Here is a 21,583-nt window from a genome sequence, read left to right as displayed (position 1 = left end):
GGCCCTGTCAGCCCCGAGCTTCTCTGCTCGCAGGAATCTGCGTCTAGTGATCAGGACAAGTAGAATGGAAACCAGGAAAAACGGGCTGTTTGCTTAGATCGTCTAATGAAAGTAAAATAAACTCCTCAAAACGAGCGCATTAAACAAACAAAGCCCACCCTGAATATACATGATACAAACCCAAGTCTATGAAAACAATGACTTTCATAAACGTGGACAAAAACATTTCCAAGTTGTTCACAAGTACTCTAATAACTGTGCCAAGTTAATAAATGAAAATAAAAAGCATAGAATTTAACAAAACCCTCTCAGTGCAAAATTACATATTAAACATGCTTGCATCTTTTTACTTTATTTTTATTTATTTTTTGTTTTTGTGTTTTTAAGCAGGCTCCACGCCAAACATGGAGCCCCAGTCAGGGCTCAATCTCACAACCCAAGATCAAGACCTGAGCCGAGATCGAGTCAGATCTCACCCAACTGAGCCACCCAGGTGCCCCCACGTAACGGCTCGCATCTTTCTCTCCCATCAGTCTAGGAGGAAAGGAAGGTGACTTAAACCCTGTCGTAAGTACCCTCCTCCATGTGACCTGGCTTTTGCCATGGGTGAGATCTTTAAAGACGTCAACACAGACCTTCTTCTTCGCTCGCCTCCTCACTGTCGGGCTTCGGTTGCGGCCACTGGAAACTGGGCAGAAAAGCTCCTTCGTACAACTTCATCAAGTCAATTAAGGGCAATTCAGCTGGAAAGGATCACGGGAAAAGGGGGGATAGTTTACAGCACGAGAAAGCACAGCTGCAGCCCTCCTGCAATTAGTTTTTTCCAAAAAGTAACTATTGCCCGTTACTGATACCGTCTTTGAGGCACATTCTTTATAAACATGAGAATCTTCGACATGACATGGAAAATTCAATTTTTACTCATAAAGGAATTCTTAAGATTTCTAAAATAACCTCATAAATGAAGACTAAAAGCTATAACCTAATAAACGTAATAATAAAAACACTGCTGATGGAAAATAATTGATGATATGAAAAAAAAGAAACACCAAATAAAAGTCAAAACAAAAATTAAGCAGAAAAATGCTGTAAAAAGCACATAAAAAAGTTGTGATTCCTCCCACACCAAGAGCTTGCCCTAGCAGACGGCCAGCGGGGCTGTTCCGTGTCCGCCTACGGAGCGTGGCAGAGACGCTGGCACGGAGTCCAACCTGCCCGAGGCGCACCCGGTTCGGGGGAAGCCACAGCAACAGGAACACAAGCAGGGCATGGAGGAGGCATGAGGAGCGCCAGAGTGGCGGAAGGAGCAGCCGCCAGGCCACCCACCATACAGCGCTCCTGGGGGAGGAGGTGCTCCCTTCCAGACCTCGCCCAAGCGCACCCCTCCCTGGAAGGAGCGCAGGAAGGAGCGCAGCAAGCCGGCGCTGATGCGACAGGCAGAGTGGACGCTCTTGGGGGTGGAGGGGAGGCCGTGCCCAAGGGTGTGTGTGAGCTCCACAGGGCCGCTGCCCTCCCGCCCTTAGTGAACACACCCCTTACTACAACTCTGAAACAGACCAGGCACCTGAACACAAACCTCACAAAAAACCTGCAATCGTAAAATGTCCCTGCAGGCACCCGAGAACGACCTGCGTGAGTGGACAGGCAGGCACACCGTGATCAGGGACTGGAAAAGCTCGGCCTCGTCAAGACGCAAGTGTCGACTATCACCCTCCGACTCCAGGCCATGAGGCCCTGTGGATGTCTGTCCTGAGGCGGAGGAGGCCCGGAGGAGGCCCGGAGGTGGCCGAGGCCGTCCCGAGAGGATGGATGCGGAAGGACCCCCAGCCCGCGCTCAGGACCAGCACGGAGCCCAAGGACCCACGCCGGCCAGCAGCGTGACAGCACGACAGCAGGTGGGGAAGAGCCTGCCGTCTGAGCTGGCCAGGACCAGCAGGAGCAGGGACCAGCCTTTCAAATGGGGCCAAGACGACTGGGATCCGTTTGGGGAAAGGAAAAAAGGAAGGAAGGAAGGAACCAAAGAATTGTACTCTTGCTCCACACAACAGGCAAAGGCTATTCTAAATGGATCAGAGACACGGATGTGAGAGTGAAATTAAAAAATCTGTGGACAAACAGGAAAACTGCCTCATGATCTTGAGGTGAAAAGAGGCTTCCTGTGCCTCTGGGGGTCTCAGTCTGTTGAGCATCTGCCTTCGGCCAGGGTCATGATCCCAGGGCTGGGATCCAGTCCCCTATCTGGGTCCCGGCTCAGCAGGAGCCTGCTTCTCCCTCTGCCTCTCCCCTGCTTGTGTGCTCTCTCTCTGACAAATAGATAAAATCTCTGAAAAAAGAGAGATTTTTTTTTAAACAAGACTGACAAATCCAACTACACTAAAGTCAAGAACACCCGTGCATCAGAAAGCCCCATAAGGATGACGGAAACACGGCACAAGCAGGGAGGGGCCGCTGAGATGCATGTGACCAGCGAAATGGCCACATCACAACGCACAGCTGCAGCACGCAGACACGGGAAAGCAAGCTCAAGCCCACGGTGGAAAAGAGGAACCCGTGAAAAGGTGCCACACTTCATCTGTTCTCCGAGACGTGCCACCCACAAGTAGCAGGAGACGTCGTGTTCCCCTCACCAGGGCAGCAACCGCACCCCGACGTGTGGGGCTTGGAGCGAGCCCCGCAGCCCCTGCCAGGCCAGTCTCATCCAGTGGCCTGTGTGCACACTGGCCCGGCCCGTCCACTCTGGCACACACGTGTGTGCCGACCCCAGCCACAGGAGCACTCCCGCAGCGTGCTGAGGGCGGACCAGGGGACAACCTGAATGTTCAGCAGCAACCCACGAGGGAATCAATGACACGGTCATGCCCGGAAAGCGGCTCAGCAGTGACAGCTAGGGAAGCCGCAGCGACACACCACGGCCAGACGAAGCTCGGGGACGGGAGAGCCCAGAGAAAGCGCGCTAAGGCCAGGGTGCGACGCCACTGAAACGCCGGTCCTCCGAGCAAGCCCAGCAGCACCCCGGGCCGTGTCGGGCGGCAGGGCAACCACAGCGGAGGCGACGAGCCGCTAGGGCAGGTCACCGGCCAGCGTGCGGTGTCTCAGGCACTCTGCCCCACGCTGTGCGGTGTGGCCTGGACGCCGGCGCTCGAGGGCTGTGTTGGGTTTTGGATCTCACAGGTTTTCCCACGTTCTTCTGTACGTGTTCAACACTTCCTAAGGGCATCTGTGGCACGGCGCGCAGCCCACCTTCTTTGGCTAAGCTGGACAGCTCTGCCTGGTGGTCCACGGCCCCCTCGTTCGCTTCTTCCTCTTCTATGGTCTCCTCCTCGTCTTCCACTGAAACAGTCACCACGACATGTCAGGGATGCTGTAACACCACCAGCCTCCAACACGGTCTCGCCAGCTATGAGAGCTGAACCGGGCCTTTCTGTTTTCCGGGTGAAGTCTGGAAGTGCGGCTGTACTGAGCGGCCGGGGCGTGAGACACGGCCTGGGTCTTCGCTACTCGACAGACCGTCTCCAGCAGAACACGGAGCACTGTCAAACCTCTCATCCCCCTGCTAACCCCACAGCACAAAATCCCAGGAGCAGGCTGCACGGGGTCCTGCTGACTGTGTCATCACCCACACCAGGGTCCCAGCCACTGCTCGGCACGCCGTTCCCTCAGCTCAGTTCCCGTCCTGTGCAACCAGCACCTCAGACCAGGGTGGTCCCACACCCCGCACCGCACGTCCAACAGAGACGTGACTCTGGGTGAGAAGAACCCACCGGCAGCCCACAGCAGGACCGGCCCAGCTCCGGCCTGCCTCCGATCTGAGCTCAGCTCTCACGCCCCAGCCCCGCCAGCGCCAGCGGACTACACCTTCTCTCCCGCCAGCCTCCGCCCTTCCCTGCAGGCTCCTCCACGCAAACAACACGTCTCCGAGCACTCCTGCGCTCTCCCTCCTCCACAGTCTGGCTTGTTTCTGCAGACACCCACCCACCCCCTCCAAGGTGCCTGGCCCCCAATGACACAAGTCACTGGGACCCCAGGCACCCTGACAGCACTGAACAAGCGCTACGCCTGCAGTCTGGGAGAGCCCGCCATGCGGACAGCGAGAGAGTGCCAGGGGACAGACCTTCATCGTCAGTCAGAGATGTGCTAGCTTTCCTCTTCCTTCCAGACAACCCCGACTCCTGAAACAGAGAATAAAACCTGCAAACACAGAATGGGAAACGCAAGCAGAAACGTCTACTTCACACGCTCCCAGGAAGACCGCGGTGAGCCTGGGGCGCCCACGCCAGCCCGGACTGCCATGAGGCACAGGTGTTAGGCGGCAGGCAGGTGGAACTACATCCGGCACTGTGTCCTCCCTTGTCCCCAGATCAACACCCCGTGACAGCCGAACACTAAAAACCAGGCTTCTTCCCCAGAGGGACTACTACGGACGAAATATACACGTTTCTCCGGACAAAAAAGGGACCTGCTTTATCAGGCGCCGTGTCTTCTTGGTGGTCTCCCTCTCTTATCTAGTACAGGAGCCTCAACTTACCAGGAAAGCTTCCGGCAGTGCATCCAGCCCCTGAGGCCTCGACTCTTTTCCTAAAGACAAGGAAGCGGATTACTTTCACCGAAGCTACAAGCTACGTGTGTAGGCCGTGCCCTACTGGTACCTCCTCGCGGGAGGACAGCGAGTATCAGCTCCGCCTCCTTCCTTCTGGGAACTGGGCCGCAGCACAGCCCCAGCCAGCAGTCCTGGACCTACCAAGTTCTCTGGCAGCTCCCCACACGTCTCTGGTCTGGGAGGTGAACCTGGGCGCTAAATGGCAACGTGTGTCTTCTAGAATCTCTACAGTCTCACGGCTCTATGACTCCACGCAGAGCCCGCCGCTCTGCCTCCATCCCCTCACCAGCAGAATGAGAATCACGCCCCCTGACCCACCCCAGCCAGTGACAGCTGCATCCGCTGCTGCCTGGCCCACATCACAGTGTCCAGGGAAGGGGCGGTCCCGTCAGAGCACTGCAGAGGCCATGCCCCAACCACAGAGGTGCCCACGAGGTGCAAACCCCTGGGGGAGATCATCTCAGTGTCCGGCACCAGCCACAGGGCACAGGCCCAGAACCTCAACCCCAAGAGCGCCCGAAGCTGATCAAGGGGCCCGGGGCGCTGACCTGTGCCAGCAAACCTCAGAGCGGCATTCACTGCTACAGCAGCTGCATGGGGGGCCGCGTAACGACGGGCTCAAACTGGTGAGCAAGTGCCCCCGGCGCCACCACGGCAACCAGCTGCGGGACAGCAGGGCACGAAAGTGCCACAACAATATGAGGGCTTCTAAGACGTGTCCTACCTCTCCTGGGCACCTTCTGTAAAGTTAAGGCTTTTTTCCTTTTCTCTTCCAATTCTACTTGTAGTTTTATCTCCACGACCTGAGTACAAAGAGTGGAGTACAAACAGGCCGTTAGGGACGGAGGTCACGGGAGCTCTGCACAGGACGTCCGAACTCACACGCGGGGTCGGAAAGCACAGCCGTCCCACCACCCCGTCAGGATGAAGCCGTAGGGCATTCCGCCAGCTGTTCCACAGCCACGCGCTGCCTGAGCCACACGGGCCGGGGCAGGGTAACGTGTTCTGTAACGGATGCGCAGCGCAAAAGCCACGTGGGAAATGGGCTGCCTCCTATGAGTGGCGTTTACACGGACGGAAACACTAGATGGCTCCTTGCCAACGGCACGAAGCCAAGGCCGTGGTGCACAGCCAGGAGTCCAGGAAGCAGCGCGGGTGCACGCACCTGTCCCAGGGATGCAGCGGGCACGACTGCCCAGATTTCCGCGTCCCTCGGCCAGGCACGTTCAGAAAACACAGTCTATGTTTTTAGGACCCCATTTATTTATTTTTTTTTTTATTAAGATGTTATTTATTTGACAGACTGAGATCACAAGTAGGCAGAGAGGCAGGCAGAGAGAGAGGAGGAAGCAGGCTCCCTGCTGAGCAGAGAGCCCGATGCGGGGCTCGATCCCAGGACCCTGAGATCATGACCTGAGCCACTGGAATCATAACCCTGGAATCATAACCCACTGAGCCACCCAGGCGCCCCCTCAGGACCCCATTTAAATTCCAGGATTTACCTGTTCAATATTTGACCAAAAACACTCTATCTCCCGGGCAGTGGAGGCAGCGATGCGTCTCAGTCGGTTCTGCTCCTCCTTCCTTCCCCTCTCCTCACGCAGCTTCTTCTCCTCATGGTGACGTGCCACTGTCCTGATGAGCTGGAGAAGCAAGGGTTGCAGACCTGACACCATGTGGCCACAGGCAGGCACACAGGGCCCCCGGCCGCCGACACAGACACGCAGGGGGACGTGCCTTCGCCTGCTCTGAGGGTGCAGGGGCCGCGCCCACACCAGCACAAAACGCCGCCAACACGCTGCCTGGCTTTCTACAAAGTGCTAGTTTACTAAATACACTGACTCTCCCCCAGGAGGTACACCATACTGCGTCACAATCCTCCCCCACGTGACCTACGATCAACATCTTTCCGTCCAACACGAACACCTTCAACAGACATCACTTGTACCACAAGTTGGGGGGAGTTCATCATTTTCCCGGCTTTTCCTTTAAATCCCAACCCGCCTTCCAGGGTCTGGGCTCTCTTCTCCTACCAGCAGTCCTCCAAAAGGTGCTGAGAAGGAACCTGGCAACAGACACCTCGTGAGCCTGGGCATGCCCGGCTGCAGGCCAACACACTGCGGGGAGAAGTTGCTAGAGGCCTGTTGGACACCACGGACGGACACGACACCCTCCCCCCACTCACAGACTCCTTGGGGCCGTGTCCTGGTCCAATCACAGCCCTGGCACAAAGCCTCCTGCTGCTCAGGGTCTGCAGTCTCTCACAGAAGAGGGGTAGCACTAGCTGCTGGTGCCCTACCCACCTGGTGCCCACATGCTCAGGACCATCATCCTTTATGAAAAAACCGTGCCTAAGGAGCAATCAGGTTTTTCTGAATTCCATGAATCTGATTTAAGACCCCAGCCTACGTAAGGAAAGCAGAGTTCGGGGACAGGGGTAGACAGCAGGGCACACGGGACCACTCCCCAGGCCTGAGAACACGGGAACCAAGAAGAGAGCAGGTATGCCCCAAGGAACAGACGGCAGTGCAGTGACGTGAGAGAAGCAAGGCCCAGAGCCGTTTACATGTAGGCAAAGACAGCTGCTTTGTACTCTGAGACCTAAGGCTTCTGGAACGCTGTCCCCTTCTGCATTCCTAGTATATACGCTGGAGCCATCTGCTAAAGGCTCCCCAGGACTGGGTGTCCGCTTTAGGACCAGTAAGAAGGAAACCAATCCTCAGCCAGAACTGGGAGGGCGCTGGACAGAAGACCAGGCAGTGCAGGGCAGTGGGCAGTCTGAAGGCCCAGGACGGCCCCCTGGCTGCCCAGAAGCCAACCAGCCTCACTGCCCCCTGCCAACCCTGGGCCTTCTCGGCGCCCGCATCACACCAGCCCTGGCACCAGCCTGGGTTCTGGGGGCTGCAGGCCTCCCGACCGCCAGGAGGGGCTGACAAGCAGCAGCTGAACGCACGCGGAAGCCGCAGCAGGGGCAGACACGTCCGCCCCCCGGGGTCCAGCCCAGGGCTCTGAAGACGGCCCCTCGCAAGGAAACCGCACAGCACGGTTACTTCCTCAATGGTGCCAGGACACGCGCCGTGTTTAGGAGGCCAGCCCCTGAGAGGCGGTCTGCGGACCCCACACACAGCAGTGAACACGCACTTGTCCGGGAACCGCCGTCCCCTGTGCCTCACCTTCCTGGCCGCGGCCATCTTCCACCTCCTCTCCTGGGCAAAGTCCGTGGCCATCCACTGCATCTCCTCCAGCAGATAGTCCCAGTGCGACTTGGGGCGTGGGGCCTCCTGCAGTTTGGGCAACCGCCTGAGGGACCACAGGCCTTCTTTCCTCAAATCTGCTATCCGCTGATGGATCTGGTTTTCCTGTGAGGAGTACGGGGCAAGGTGTGTCCCACACGCAATTACTAAGTGCGCCCCACTAAGTCACACCCCGAATTCACAAAGCCTCAGTAACAAAGACAGGACCGGATGCAAAGATCCAAAGAGGCCCTAGAGAGGTCAGCAGACATGCCACCCTCCCCGGAGACCGGGGAAGCACGGTGACACCCTGTCTCTGAAACACAGACCAAATGCACGGGCCAACGTTCACACCAGAGCACTGACAAGGGAAACAGACACGTGCCTGGCCCTTGCTCCAAAACCACTGCGAAGGGGAGGGCCGGCTCACCCGAGGCTGGCCACACATCAGCACCGAGTGAGCTCCGGACAGCAGCCAACACTGGGGCTGGGACATCCTACCGACCTCGGTATGTTTAGTTCCCCTCAGGAAGTTTGAACTGCTCAGTCACCCCATAAACAGCAAGCACTGACGAGGGGCCAGGCCACGGCCACGCTGGCCTCAGCTGTCCTCCTGGCCCTGCCCTGCAGCCCGCACGGAACGCCGCCTGGGAGGTCAGCAAAGAAAGGACGTTCCCCCCCACAAGCCCATGTTCAGCAGGACAGGTTCAGTTTCCCAGTGGTAACCCTGGTTTCTAACTGATCAGAAACCACGTTTGACCCTCCTCGCTACAGCTATGCATCCTGTGCAGATACTGAGATCAGACGAGCTTCACAAACTAGAACACGTGGGACAACCCTCTTGACATTCCCAGTGCACTTACCAGTGCTATCTGTTCTGCCAGCTTGTCCTGAGAGCTGTCTTGGGGTGGGGCGGCATTCTGAGCTGGGCTCTGGGGTTTGGGCGGTGCTGACACAGCTGCCCCCAGGGACCGGGAGGTGACCGGAGACAGCGACTTGTTGGCTGCCGAGGAGGGTCTACTCCCTGCAGAGACCCGTACCGGTGACGGGCCCGAGCCGCCGGCAGGAGCTATGGACGAGGTAGAAGAGGCCGCCGGCGGGGGTCGCTGACAGGGCTGGGCAGGGTCCACGGGCGGTCTCGTCGACGCCACCGTCTGGCAGGCAGAAAACAGGCCAATGGTGAACAGGACACCTCACCCTCCCACGCGTGCAGCCACATGTCAGAGACCGCGTCGCCCCCAGAGGTGCGCACAGGGGAGCCCCTCCGCAGCAGAGCATAGAGGTCGTGGGCACACGGACACACGGACACATCCGCCCGACCACGCTCACAGTGGGGACACATCCCTGCACTCCACAATGCTGCACCAAGAACGCATCTCAAACTCGGCTTTCATGGCCGTCTTATCCCAGGGGAGCCTCTTCCTCTGTTTTTTGCTTTTTGCAGCTGTTTCTCCTGTTCAAATTATTTTTCAGAATTTATAATTGTATAAGCTTTTTTTTTTTAAGATCTTATTCATTCATTTGAAAGAGAAAGAGACACAAGCAAGAGAGGGAACACAAGAGTGGGAGAGGGAGAAGCAGGCTTCCGGCCAAGCAGGGAGCCCGATGCAGCGCTCGATCCCAGGACCCCAGGATCAGGACCTGAGCCAAAGGCAGACGCTTAAGACAGAGCCACCCAGGTGCCCCTGTACAAGCCTCCTCTTAACTGAAAAGTACCAAATGTTCATCTTATACCTTTTCTTTTAAAAGTGAACACCAACTCCACATGCCCCTCTCCCGGCAGGCAATCTGTCAGGCAGAGATTCCATCTCTGTCCATCAGAGCAGGTCAAGCCAGAGGAACCCCTCCCACCCCGGCTGAGACAAAAGCTGAGCTCCCACAGGACTTCTGTGGGGAGGCAGAAAGCAGAGAAGGCAAGGCGGCCCCACAATGTAAGAGGCACGCCTAGAGCCTGGAACCCGGGGAGACAGCGACGGAAACTCTCTGCACCTGGGCAGTGTGCGACTCCTGCCTCCACCTCACCCAGTCTCCGACTGCGGCTGGCCGTGCTCCTGGAGAGAGAGCTCTAGCAGCACCCGCCACGGCCCCCGTCTCCGTGCTCGGGGACTGCTCGCTATCAGCGACGGGGCTCGGAGACTACAGCGGAGACCGTGTGGCCCACGGTCCTGACGTGTTTCACGTCCCCTCTTTGTGGCCCTTCACGGAAGTCTATCAGCCCGACCCAATCTAGAAGGGACATGTTTCCATGGGTTTTCTAAGGAGCCGATCCTCTCAACAACAGGGTCACGTCAAGGAATCCAAGCAAAACCCCAGTGTGGCCTGAAGTTAACCGTGTACCTCAATAAAACAAAGTACTAGATAGAACCAGAGAGACCTGTTTCCACAAAAATGTAACAAAAACAGTGCTGGGTCCCCAAGACACGCAGAGCGTGGCCACTGCACGGCCACGCAGACCTGCACAAAAGGATCCAGAATCCACTGGGGCACAGATCACAGCTACTCCAGTCACCAACCAGGTGATCATGCCAAGTTATTTCAGTCTCTCGAGTCTCTTTATGGTAAAATGGGGATGACAAAGACTGTACATCCTAGAGCTGCTGGGCAGAAAAAATAATGCCAATAAAGTCTCTCCACGGCGCCCAAAGCCAAACAGGTGGTGAGCACGAAGCAGATACAGCCGCCGTCACCCTGTCACCAGAATGGGTCAAACCCTGCACGCGTCTCAAAAAAAGGATCTGGGCCAATGACGATCGGTAGGGGACGAGGCGCATCATGTAGGGGACGAGGCGCATCATGCTAGAAACCCAGGGAAGAAGGCTTTGTGCCTTCGCAGAGCGCAGAGCACCCAGAAGAGGGAGGTGCCCGTGGGGGGCCCCGCAGCCGGCCGGGCGTGGACAGGCCTACACCAGGAGCTCGCTGTAGCCACGCAGCCTACAGCAGCCCTGCGTTCGCACCACCCCCGCTGTGCACTGGTGGGAGGGCGCCTGCCATCCGCCTGCATCACTGGACACATCAGCCGGGATGACAGCCAGGATGCCCTCTGCGTGGCCACCAAACCACCAGCAGCAACTAGCCTGTACTGCTCGCTGGTGTTCCCAGAGCGTAACTGGGGCCACAGAGGCGGATAAAGGGACGCTGGGCAACGTACTGGCTCCAAGTGGGACAGCAAGCCGCCAGGAGGGCAGGACAGCACACACACCCATACAGCGCACGTCTCGGTTCACCTTTCACTTCTAAGCAACAGGACAGGTGCCCACCAAGTACCTGTGGCTGGGAAGAGAGCTGAGCGGCCTGCATCTGAGCCTTCCCAGGCATCGGGGCGTGCAGGGACTGCGGCACGGGCTGCGGCGGCGGCACCGGCAATTGGCTGGGCGGGGGCACAGGGATAGAGGCATTCGACTGTGGCGTCTTCGCAGGGACCTGGAGCTGCACGTGAGGCTCCACCGCCGGAGGCTGCTGAGGAAAGTGCAGCGCTGGCGGGAGGGGTGCGGCGGGAAGGCCGGCGGGGGGCAGCCTGCCAGGGAGCTGCGGCGGCGGGGTGTGCAGGCTGGCGGCGTTCTGCACCGGGGGCCCCGTGGTTGGGTCGTACTGCTGCTGGCTTTGCTTCTGTCCGGCGAGCTGGGCAGCTTGAGGGGCCGGAGGCATTCCTCCTGCAAGAGAGGAACAGCCCCAGCAGCGCTGAGTCTGCAGCCCCCAGCCTCTCCGCGCACAGCAGATCTCCCACCCCGGTGCTCATCACAGACCCGTTGGAGCCACCGCACACTCCAACGGGAAATGCCACTGGTACAAACGTCTGTTACATACCTCTAGTGTCATAAACGAGCCCACAAAGAAGGAAAGAAAGGTGCTTGAGCCCTGCAAGCTAGCCCCAAGCCGAGCAGGCACGGTAACCAGTGCCCCGACCACAGAAGCAACCAAGGAGTGTGCTGGCGTGCGAGGGGCAGGATCCCAAGGAGGAAGAGAGGCAGGGCTCCCTCAGGGAGAGGGCCTGCCTGCACTGGCCCTTGCCCTCACCCGCACCAGAGCTCAGAGCCGTGTTCCAGCCCCAGGAACCACATCCGTGGCACGGCTGCGACCGCATGAGTCCCACCAGACGCCAGGCCACGAGGCCTCTCCGCTGCACGCACTCTGAGCGGGAATAGCCAGTGCGGCCACCGGGCCTTACCTTGAGCCGTGGGCATGAGCTGCTGAAGAGGAACCCCTGCGTTCGCCCCCGGATGCTGGAAAACTGGCCCCTGGTGGCCCACTTCAAGCCGAGGCCGCTTAGACGGCTCTAGAATAAGTTTCAGAAAAGGTGTGATTCGATGTAAAAACAACACAACAGATGTAGAAAAAACATGTGTCAGGGTTTTTTTTAATAATCTTTGAACAGGGAAGCCCTTTGGCCCTTCCATATGTGAACCAAAATCCACAAGCCAGAAAAGCTAAGGTCGATGAATATAAGTTCTTTCCATTAAAACTTCACAAGTGTAAGAAGCAGCCTCATACAAAAGCAAGGGCGGATGGCACCCCAGGAGACCAGGGTGTGCACGGCACGCACATGCGCGAGAGGCTGGCGGGGCCACCATGCAGAAAGCTCTTCCACGTTCATGGCAGAGGTGCCAGCGACCAGACACACAGAACAGGTGAAGAGCAAAAAGGGCTCAGCAGAGGCAGAGTCACAAAAGGTTAACAACACGGCAAGGACCAAGCAGCCGCATCAAAACTGAAGAGCTCCACGGCACACCAGACGAGCCGTGCTCCCCCCGCAGAGCAACAAAGACCAGAGCAGTGATCGTGCTCCACCCACTGGCCACAACGTGAGAGCACCAGACACTGGAGACGGGACTGCAGAAAGGCCGGCCCTTCTGAGGACCGCGTGCATTCCCGTGTGGTCTGACCAAGCACTTTCATTCCCAGGAGCTTCTCCCTTAGATACAGTGACAAATGTGTCAAAAAATAAATAAAATCTGGGTTCAGTGTTCAGAGAAAGGAGGCTATGGAGAGGAACGCTACCACGGACGTGCAGACGGCCGGAGCCCCACGCGCCGGAGGAAGGCACGGCCATCGGAAAGAGTGTGGTCCGGGGTGGCCGAGGCGGCCTGGGAAATAACTGCAGGCGACCAAACAGGGCACAGGGAGCGCACCCACACCCCCTCGGGACGACCACGGGTGACCACGCGAGTGTGCGGGCAGCAGGTCCGGCGTGCACACAGACGGCGGCGGCAGTGAGCTCTGTGGTGGGGCACAGGGAAGGAACACCAAAGCAGAGGGACACCTGCCTCACAGCTTCCTTGACTGCCCAAATCTTTCACAAAACACATGTGTTTTTATAATTCGAAAAAAAATTTAGTTTACAAAAAAGCGACTGACAACTTGAAAAAGAAGGCAGTTTTACCCTCAATCCTATCATGAGGACTAAGGGCCTGCCAGCGCACATAAACCCGAAATGGAACCTCCCGAACTCAGTGGGCAAACTTCTCAGTACACACCCATGCAGCCACACAGATGCTCTCTTCAGCCGATCAGCACAAACAAATTTACTCTCAAAGTAGAAAGAAAGTCACCAAAACTAAGCACATCAGCATTCATGCAGCCACTACCCTGTGCGCCCCCTCAGGCCACTCGGGCCGTGCTCTGGGACATACCTGCTGGGGTCCCCGCCTGCTGCCTCTTAAAGGGGTCCGTCTCTGCCACACTCGCGGGCCCCGCCACAAGGGCCCCCGCCAGAGCTTGCTGCTGCAAGAGAAAACGGGCACGTGAGAGTCTGATCGTGTCGGTGCCTTACAAGCATGGTATGAACTAAACTACCGTGATCACAGCACACACTGGCCTCCCTACTCTCTAACTAGAGAAATGCTAGCTGCGCAGCACGTGTAATGTACGTTCTCATATAACACGGAATTTAAAGTTCTAACTTACCTCTGGAAGGGAAAAAAGGATGTGTTAGATCTTATTCTGGTTTTAAATGGAGTTTCCTATCAGTGCAGACCTACGTTCCCTCAGAAATGAACAGAAACGGCAAAGGACAAGCCCGTGTCAGCAAACACGGGTCCTCAGTCCGACACCTGCGCCTCCGTCGGCCACGCTGCCTGTCATCACTTAACCCCCAAAACACAAAAACTGAAAATCTCTTCCTCCTGGAAAATGACACTAAAACCCTGCCTGACAGACAACACTCTGATAAACTTGGGTCTCCTCAATGGCACTGTGGCCAGCGGGCTCCCTACACAGCTGGGGACGCCGGGTAACGCGCGTACAGGCGATGTCCACAGTTGACACAGGGAGCTTCTGGCACAGATGGGAAGTGGCCAAGTCGGGGCGCCCCACGCCTTCACATCTGGGTACCGTCCCCGCCGGGCTGCTGCTTGCTAAGGACGATGTGTACCGAGCCCTCGTCGTGAACACTGTGTTCACGGTCCCACGGGGTCCGCCGTGCTGAACCCAGCACGCTGGACGCCGAAGTCACGCACGCCTACACAAGGCAGTGCCCGGGGCGGGGGGCACCCTGCCAGCGCCAGCCACGCTACAGGTCGGTGCCAGCGCCAGCCACGCTACAGGGCCTCCCCTGGGGACAGGTGCAGTGACCGGCTGAGGGCAAAGTGGGCGCTGCTACCTACGCTGAGTGAAGACGGGGAGGGGGGAAGAGAGGAGGGAAAGGAGGGAGGAGAGAAGATCTGAACCACGTGGTGTGTGACAGCGGTGGTCTCTGGGCACGGGATTAGAAGTAATTCCTAATTGGGCACTTTTCTAGATCTTCCAAACATCCTACAATGAACATATACTTTTATATCAAAAGAAGCCCTTTCTTTAAATAACAGAAACTGGCAAAAGATTCTACGTCCAGAAATGGCCAAGTGATTCCTATCAGACGAACACGAACTCTGGAGGGTGGGACTGGACGCCTGCGAGGAAGGACAGGAACCAGGAGAGGTTCACAGCTTCCCAGCACTTGGCCTGAGGGCAGGCCCCAGCCCGCGCCATGCGGCCAGCCCAGACCCAGACAGACGCAGCCTCACTGGCCGGAAGACCGCGAGGACGGAGCGCACAGCACCGCAGCAGAGAAGCAGAGTCGGCCCGGGAGATGACTGCACACGGGGAGGCCCCAAGTCCCTGGTGTCCAGCTGCCTCCTACAGCAGGCACACACGGACTCCAAGCACAGGCCAAGGAAAGCACGCCGAGCTCTCAGGTGCCCTCAGTCGGGAGAGTTCCAACTCAAGCGCGCTAGCTCCTGACGCCGAAGCGGGCAATACTGCTCGAAGACCGTAACCGAACCCGGTGTCTGCAACGCCTCGTTCACAGCGTCCGGAGTCTCTCCCAGACACAGAGACGCAGGAAAACCCGAGCCACGCTCACAGCACAGCACACAGGCACAAACCCCACGCCACGTGAACGCCGGGCTCAGCAGCAGGGACCCCAGCGACTTCAAGAAGCCCAAGGACGGGGATGCCTGGGTGGCTCAGTGGGTTTAGCCGCTGCCTTCGGCTCAGGTCATGATCTCAGGGTCCTGGGATCGAGTCCCGCATCGGGCTCTCTGCTCAGCAGGGAGCCTGCTTCCTTCTCTCTCTCTCTGCCTGCCTCTCAGTGTACTTGTAATTTCTCTCTGTCAAATAAATAAATAAAATCTTTAAAAAAAAAAAAAAAAAGAAGCCCAAGGACGTAAAGAAAACATACTGCAACGAAGAATACAGGAAAACCGTGACCACAAAGAAGGAACTATCAAGAAAGAGAACCAGACGGAGGTGCCCGAACTGAACAACAAGCTCTCTGGAAGACAAGATTCACTGGAGGGAGGAGCAGGCAGCGGAGGCCCCGAGCTGCAGGCGAGGTGCTGGGAGAAGCGGAGCCGCAGGCCGGGCCGCCCAGGTGCGGCCCGGCCGGGCGCTGGGAAGACAACAGCCAGGCCAAGCCCAGGGGACGCACGCCCACGCGGCCCAGTCACCCCCTCAGGGCTGCAAAGCCCCCAAAGGGGATGCAAAGTCTTCTCCAAAACGGTGCTGCGGAACGAGGCATCCACAGGAAAAGGCTAAAACACTGGACGTTACTGAAATAAAGAACTTGTGCTCATCACAGCCACGGGGCAGGTAGGGGCAGCCTCTCCCTTCCCCCGGCTTCCTGGCTGCCCCTACTCTTGCCGTCAGAATGACTCTGCTTTCTCTTACACTGTCTGGCTGACTATTCTACTGGGAAAGATACTGCAGTGTTTAAACTAAAACCTGAGGGCGCCTGGGTGGCTCAGTCATCAAGTGTCTGCCTTCGGCTCAGGTCATGATTCCGGAGTCCTGGGATCGAGCCCCGCATCAGACTCCCTGCTCCGTGGGGGGCCTGCTTCTCCCTCTGCCTCTCCCCCTGCTCGTGCTCTCTCAATTGCAAAAATAAATAAATAATTCTTTTAAAAATGAGCTTGATTTCAATTAGCAATCATTTATTAGAGTTCTTAAAAAAGAGAGAGAAAACAGAGATTCTCTGATGGGAACTGAACTCTGAGTGCCCATTTTAAGAGAGCAGCAAAACAGACCTTATCCATAAAAGACAGCGTAGTTTCCGGGGAGTGGAGAAGCTCCACCAGAGAAAGAACAGGTGAGGGCACTGGGGGTGCCGCTCACAAGAGAGACGGTCTGCCCCCGAACGGGGAACAAACCGAAGTTACTCGGGATGAGGAAATTGAGGGCAGTCGCGACAGCGGGCAGTCTGCTGGGCGTAAATCTCAGCCCAATTTAAATAAACCCAACTATGAACTAACTGGGCCTGTGGTCGGCAAGTCGGGGCGAGCAGTCGGAGCGGGGACAGGACGCGCAGGCGGGGAGAGCTCTGGTGCGCAGGCCTCACCGCATCTCAGCTCGAGGTTCCACCGGCGCTCTCCCTGGCTCACCGGGCAGGGAAACTGAGGCCAGCACACGCAGAGAAGGCCCTGGCCCTGACTGCACGCCTGTTACCACAAACCAAGCTGCCGACCTCCACCCAGTCTACACCCTCAAGCTTGGAACTATCCACATAAAACAAGGACACACATGTAGGAGCAAGACAGCAGCAGCAGGGGCGTCTGGTAGCTCGGCGAAGCCTCTGCCTTCGGCTCAGGCCATGATCTCAGGGTGCTGGGGTCACAGCCCACGTCCGGCTCTCTGCTCAGATGACAGCCTGCGTCTCCCTCTGACCTTCTCCACTGCTACTTCTCTCTCTCTCTCTCAAATAAATAAAATCTTTAAAAAAAAACAAAAGCTAGCAATAGTGGGGTAAGGTCACAGAGCTACCCTTTCCGTCTCCTCTAGCACGGTAAGGACAGAGAAACCATCTCCAGTGAGGACGGCTGTTTAAAATCTAAATAACAAGGGGACACCAGGGTGGCTCTGTCATTAAGCGGCTGCCTTTGGCTCAGGTCATGACCCTGGGGTCCTGGGATCGGGAGCCTGCTTCCCCCTCTCTTTCTACCGCGCCCACTCTCTCCTGGGATGGAGCCTAAGTCAGGCTCCACGCTCAGCGGGGAGTCTGCTGGAGGTTCTCTCTCCCCTGGCCCTCCCACTAGTACTCTCGCTCTCAAATCGTTGAACACAATAAAAATACAATCAGAGCAACGCTTGTGCTGCTCAGGCTCGTGCCTCACAGAGCCCGGCGCGTGAGCGTCCGCACTGTGCTGACCTACACACTCAGCTCCTCACACCATGTCCTCTGCCTCTGCTTCCCAGACCCTCCCCCCACCCCTTTCTGCTCCACACGGTGTGGCCAAGCCGCACAGGCAGCCACGCGCGTCAGCACTGAGGCACCACCTCCTTCCCTACTGACGGCTCCCACTGACGTTGCTCTGTACAAACGCGCGCGACCCGCTGACCTGTCCTCCCTGCCAGCGGACACTCGGCTCTCACCAGCTGGACGCTCTTACAACCAGGGCCACTAGGAACACCGTTACACCTGGATTCTGGCAGACACCCTCAAGAATGTCTTACAGCACACTTCTAGGACATATGGTCTGCCTGTGCTCACCTCTTCCAGGTCAGGCAAAATGTTTCCAAACATCCGTGCTACCCTCTCGTCAAAAGTAGATGAGAATCCCACTGACCCACAACAGCAGATTCTGTCCGGTTTAATTTCTGGTGATCTGGTGAGCATGACGTCAGGTCACAGCGGTTTAACCTGTGTCACCATGGAGGCCACACGTTTCATAACCTGACAGGTACCTCCTGCCTTCCGCTGTCCCACTGTCCTTAGGCAAATACTTACGGATGTGCTCTAGAAACACAGTAACGTGTGACACTCCACGAAGCATTAACAAGAAAGACGCCCGGCTTATTCAGGTTCTCACAATCTCAAATGCCACAGGTCTTAGCTTCAGTCACTCAAACTCATCACGAGAAGCACCTAAATATCAGGTTCAAATTACGCCTCCCCACCAAAGTGGATGGCCCCTTGCAGAAAGGACTGATTCTAGGCCAGAGGAAAGAAAACACAAGATGAACCTTAGTGTGTGCCAGCAAGGAAGGGCTCAGAGAGTGACCAGGACACGTCAACCGTGCAGGAGGCCGAGCATGAAGGGCTCCATCAGGTCAAAACACACAGTAACAGAAGGGCCCTGGGCAGCAGATGACAGAGGGCACAGAGACCTGAGCGGAGTGGTTAGACCAGCAGCTGACAAACCCCACAAGCCGAAACACAGATCTGTGCCTTCCCCGCCAATGAATCACACCTCAATGTGATCGAACTCACTTTCTTTACAGACCCAGGAAGAAAAAAAACCACATGATCATGCAAATAGATCTAAGAATACCACTTGACAAAATTCAATATCCATTCGTGATCAATACTAGAAATAAAGAAATCTCCTTCACCTGGTAATGGACATCCACAGAATCTACAGCTCCTATCACACCTGATGGCAAAACACTAAATATTTTCCCCAAAACATCAGGAAGAAGGTAAGAATAAGTATTCTTATTCACTGCAAAAGCCTGATGGACCACTCCGCTGAGCAAATCTGGAAGTCCTCGCCAGGACAATAAGACAAAAAAATAAAAACACATAAAAGGCACATAAACAGGAAAAAAAAAAAAAATCTTGCTTTTCTTGGCTTTCCCTATGTAGAAAATCCCAGGGAATCTACAACAAAGCTCCTAAAACTGACAGACAAGTTTAGCAAGGCTACAGTACAGGTTCAAATAATCACCCGCATTCCTACACATCTGCAGTGAACGTCTCAATTTTTTTTAACAACCACATACAATACCACAGAAACACTGGAAACACCTGAGTATAAATCTAACAAAATATGTACAGAAGGGGCATGCTGAAAACTACATAAAACGCTGATGAAACAAATCAAAAATGACCAAAACAAAGGGCGAGATATGGCATATTCCTGGACGGGAAGACTCAGTACTGTCAAGGTATCACTCCTTCCCACAGTGGTCAACAGATTCAACATAATCCAAATCCAAATTCTGCAGATATCCACAGAGCAGATTCTAAAATCTCTATGAAAATAGAAAGGAACTAGAGTGACCAAAATCATTTAAAAAGAAGAAGAAGAAGAAGAAAAGAAAAACGTTGGACTCACACTGATTTCAAGACTTACTACAAAGCTACCGTGGCCCAGACCATGTGGCATTAGCAAGACACAAAGATGAAGGGAATCCCGGAGAGTCTAGAAAGAGACCCACAAGCCAGGAACCCGCTCATTTTCAGCAGCGAGGCAAGGTCAGCGTACGGAAACAGAGCGGTCTTGTCAAGACACATCGCTGGACCAAGCGGAAATCAACAAGCAGAAGAGCGATCTTTCACGTAATACAGAACCTGCCTCAAAGGGGATCGTGGACATAAGTGTGAAACTCAGAACCATACAACTTCCAGGAAAAAATACAGGGTTCTGTGACCTCAGGCTGAGCCAGGAGTTCTAAGGATGACAAAAGCATAATCTATAAAACCAACAAAATGATAAAACAGACTGCATCAAAACCTAAAACTTCTGCTCTGGAAAACAGTAAAACAGAGAGAAAGATAAGCTTCAGAATGGCAGAAAAACATCTGCAAATCTCTATCTGACAGGGAACCTGCATTCACATCACACAAAGAATTCTCAAATCGAACAGCGACACGCAGGAGTCCGACCTTCCCCAGGACGACTCACCGACAACCCTGCAGGCTGGGGCCACGACCGGAGAGGAGCAGGCAGGACGCACCAGGGCCTCCCCGCCGCTGGGGGCAGCAGAGCGCAGAAGGGCACAGCCAGGGAGTCTTTGCAGTTTTTTAGAAAACTCGGGGGCACCTGGGTGGCTCAGTGGGTTAAGCCTCGGCCTTCGGCTCGGGTCATGATCTCAGGGTCCTGGGATCGAGTCCCGCATCGGGCTCTCTGCTCAGCGGGGAGCCTGCTTCCTCCTCTCTCTCTGCCTGCCTCTCTGCCTACTTGGGATCTCCATGTCAAATAGATAGATAAATAAATAAATAAATAAGAAAAGAAAAGAAAACTCGAACCTATACAGGCCCACAATCTGCTGCCAAGTCTGAATCTGAATGAAACAAAGGCCTAGGTTCACACACACAAAACTCTCTGTGAACACCGAGGCAGCTTTACTCCTAAGTAAACAATCCAACTGCCCTTCAACAGGTGCGTGACGAGACAAAGCGGGGACACCCCTGTCCCCAGACACAGACGACTGGTAAATGGCACAGCGTGGCCACTCAGCGACAGAAGACACGGGCAGTCTGACTCCATCGAGGTTTCGTTCATTCTGGAAAAGGCAAAATCACAGAGGCAGGGGGCACAGATTCTGGGAGGGTGATGGAGCTCTGCTTCTGGACCACCACGGTGGCTACACAACTCTGTGGGTTTGGCACAACTCAACAGAACCACAAACAAAAAAAGAGTGAGTTTTACCGAATTCAGTAAGTCTAAATAAATAAATACTATTAGTGACATAACCTAATGACTGAAATAAAAATCCACACATGAACATGTAAACGGAAGAAAAAGGAAAGCGCACCGTTCACAGCAGAGTGCCGACCGATCGATGCATTAGGGACAACGGAGCTAGAAAATCCATTCTGCAATCCTGAAGGTGAAAACGGATTCTCGCCAGATGGCAGAATTAGTGGCTGAAAGTTTAATGAGATACAGGATATTTAACTGAGTCTCAAAGTATCTTCCCCAGATTATTTATCATTTACCAAAGAAAAACTAAGAACCTTCGATTGCAAAAGCCTGACCGACACCAGCCCCACCGAGCGGTCAGAGTGCAAGTCACCAGTCCTAAGATTGCTGACCTCACGGCCTCCTAACACGGGAGCACGAGCTGCACACAGCGTCACTTCTGGGTTTTCCTCTCAAAGATACATGGCCCAAGTCAGACACAAGGGAGCAGCAGGCAATCCAGTATCAAAGATTCTACCAAACAAGTAGCCTCAACTCAAAAATGTAAAAGTCATGAAAGACTGAGGAGCCAGGCTGGATTAAAGAAGACCAAGGAGGGGGCGCCTGGGTGGCTCAGTGGGTTAATCCTCTGCTTTTGGCTGAGGTCATGATCCCAGGGTCCTGGGATCAAGCCTCGAGTTGGGCTCGCTGCTCCGTGGAGAGCCTGCTTCCCCCTCTCTCCCTGCCTGCCTCTCTGCCTACTTGTAATCTCTGCCTGTCACATAAATAAATAAAATCTTAAAAAAAAAAAAAAAAGAAAAAGACGACCGAGGAGGCATGACAACTACACCCAACGCCCAACAGGCGACCCCAGCCTAGGGTAAAACCACCAGGGCCAAGCCTTGAACAAGCCGGGTTTGAACTGCACAGGTCCACTC

General features: G+C 55.6%; 1 protein-coding gene across 14 annotated transcripts in view; it reads right to left on the bottom strand.

Annotated features, from left to right (window-relative positions):
- Positions 1-21,583, bottom strand: part of EP400 (E1A binding protein p400) — a 97,555-nt gene that overhangs the window by 58,814 nt on the left and 17,158 nt on the right. For 11 of the 14 annotated variants that reach the window (XM_045087649.1, XM_045087654.1, XM_045087661.1 and 8 more), the window contains 11 exons: positions 13,458-13,548; positions 11,996-12,103; positions 11,095-11,480; positions 8,694-8,984; positions 7,771-7,956; positions 6,100-6,240; positions 5,322-5,400; positions 4,526-4,575; positions 4,112-4,169; positions 3,241-3,330; positions 636-743 (listed from right to left, as the gene is read on the bottom strand). In XM_045087649.1, coding sequence (XP_044943584.1) covers positions 636-743; positions 3,241-3,330; positions 4,112-4,169; positions 4,526-4,575; positions 5,322-5,400; positions 6,100-6,240; positions 7,771-7,956; positions 8,694-8,984; positions 11,095-11,480; positions 11,996-12,103; positions 13,458-13,548 — 1,588 coding nt within the window. The remainder of the gene's footprint in view (positions 1-635; positions 744-3,240; positions 3,331-4,111; positions 4,170-4,525; positions 4,576-5,321; positions 5,401-6,099; positions 6,241-7,770; positions 7,957-8,693; positions 8,985-11,094; positions 11,481-11,995; positions 12,104-13,457; positions 13,549-21,583) is intronic. The other 3 variants (XM_045087652.1, XM_045087656.1, XM_045087657.1) reach the window with 1 other exon arrangement.

This window comes from Mustela putorius, unplaced genomic scaffold, assembly GCF_011764305.1.
Source record: "Mustela putorius furo isolate JIRA1106 unplaced genomic scaffold, ASM1176430v1.1 tig00001433_pilon_pilon_pilon, whole genome shotgun sequence".
In the NCBI taxonomy this organism is placed as follows: domain Eukaryota; kingdom Metazoa; phylum Chordata; class Mammalia; order Carnivora; family Mustelidae; genus Mustela; species Mustela putorius.
This window is presented reverse-complemented; position numbering and strand designations above follow the sequence as displayed.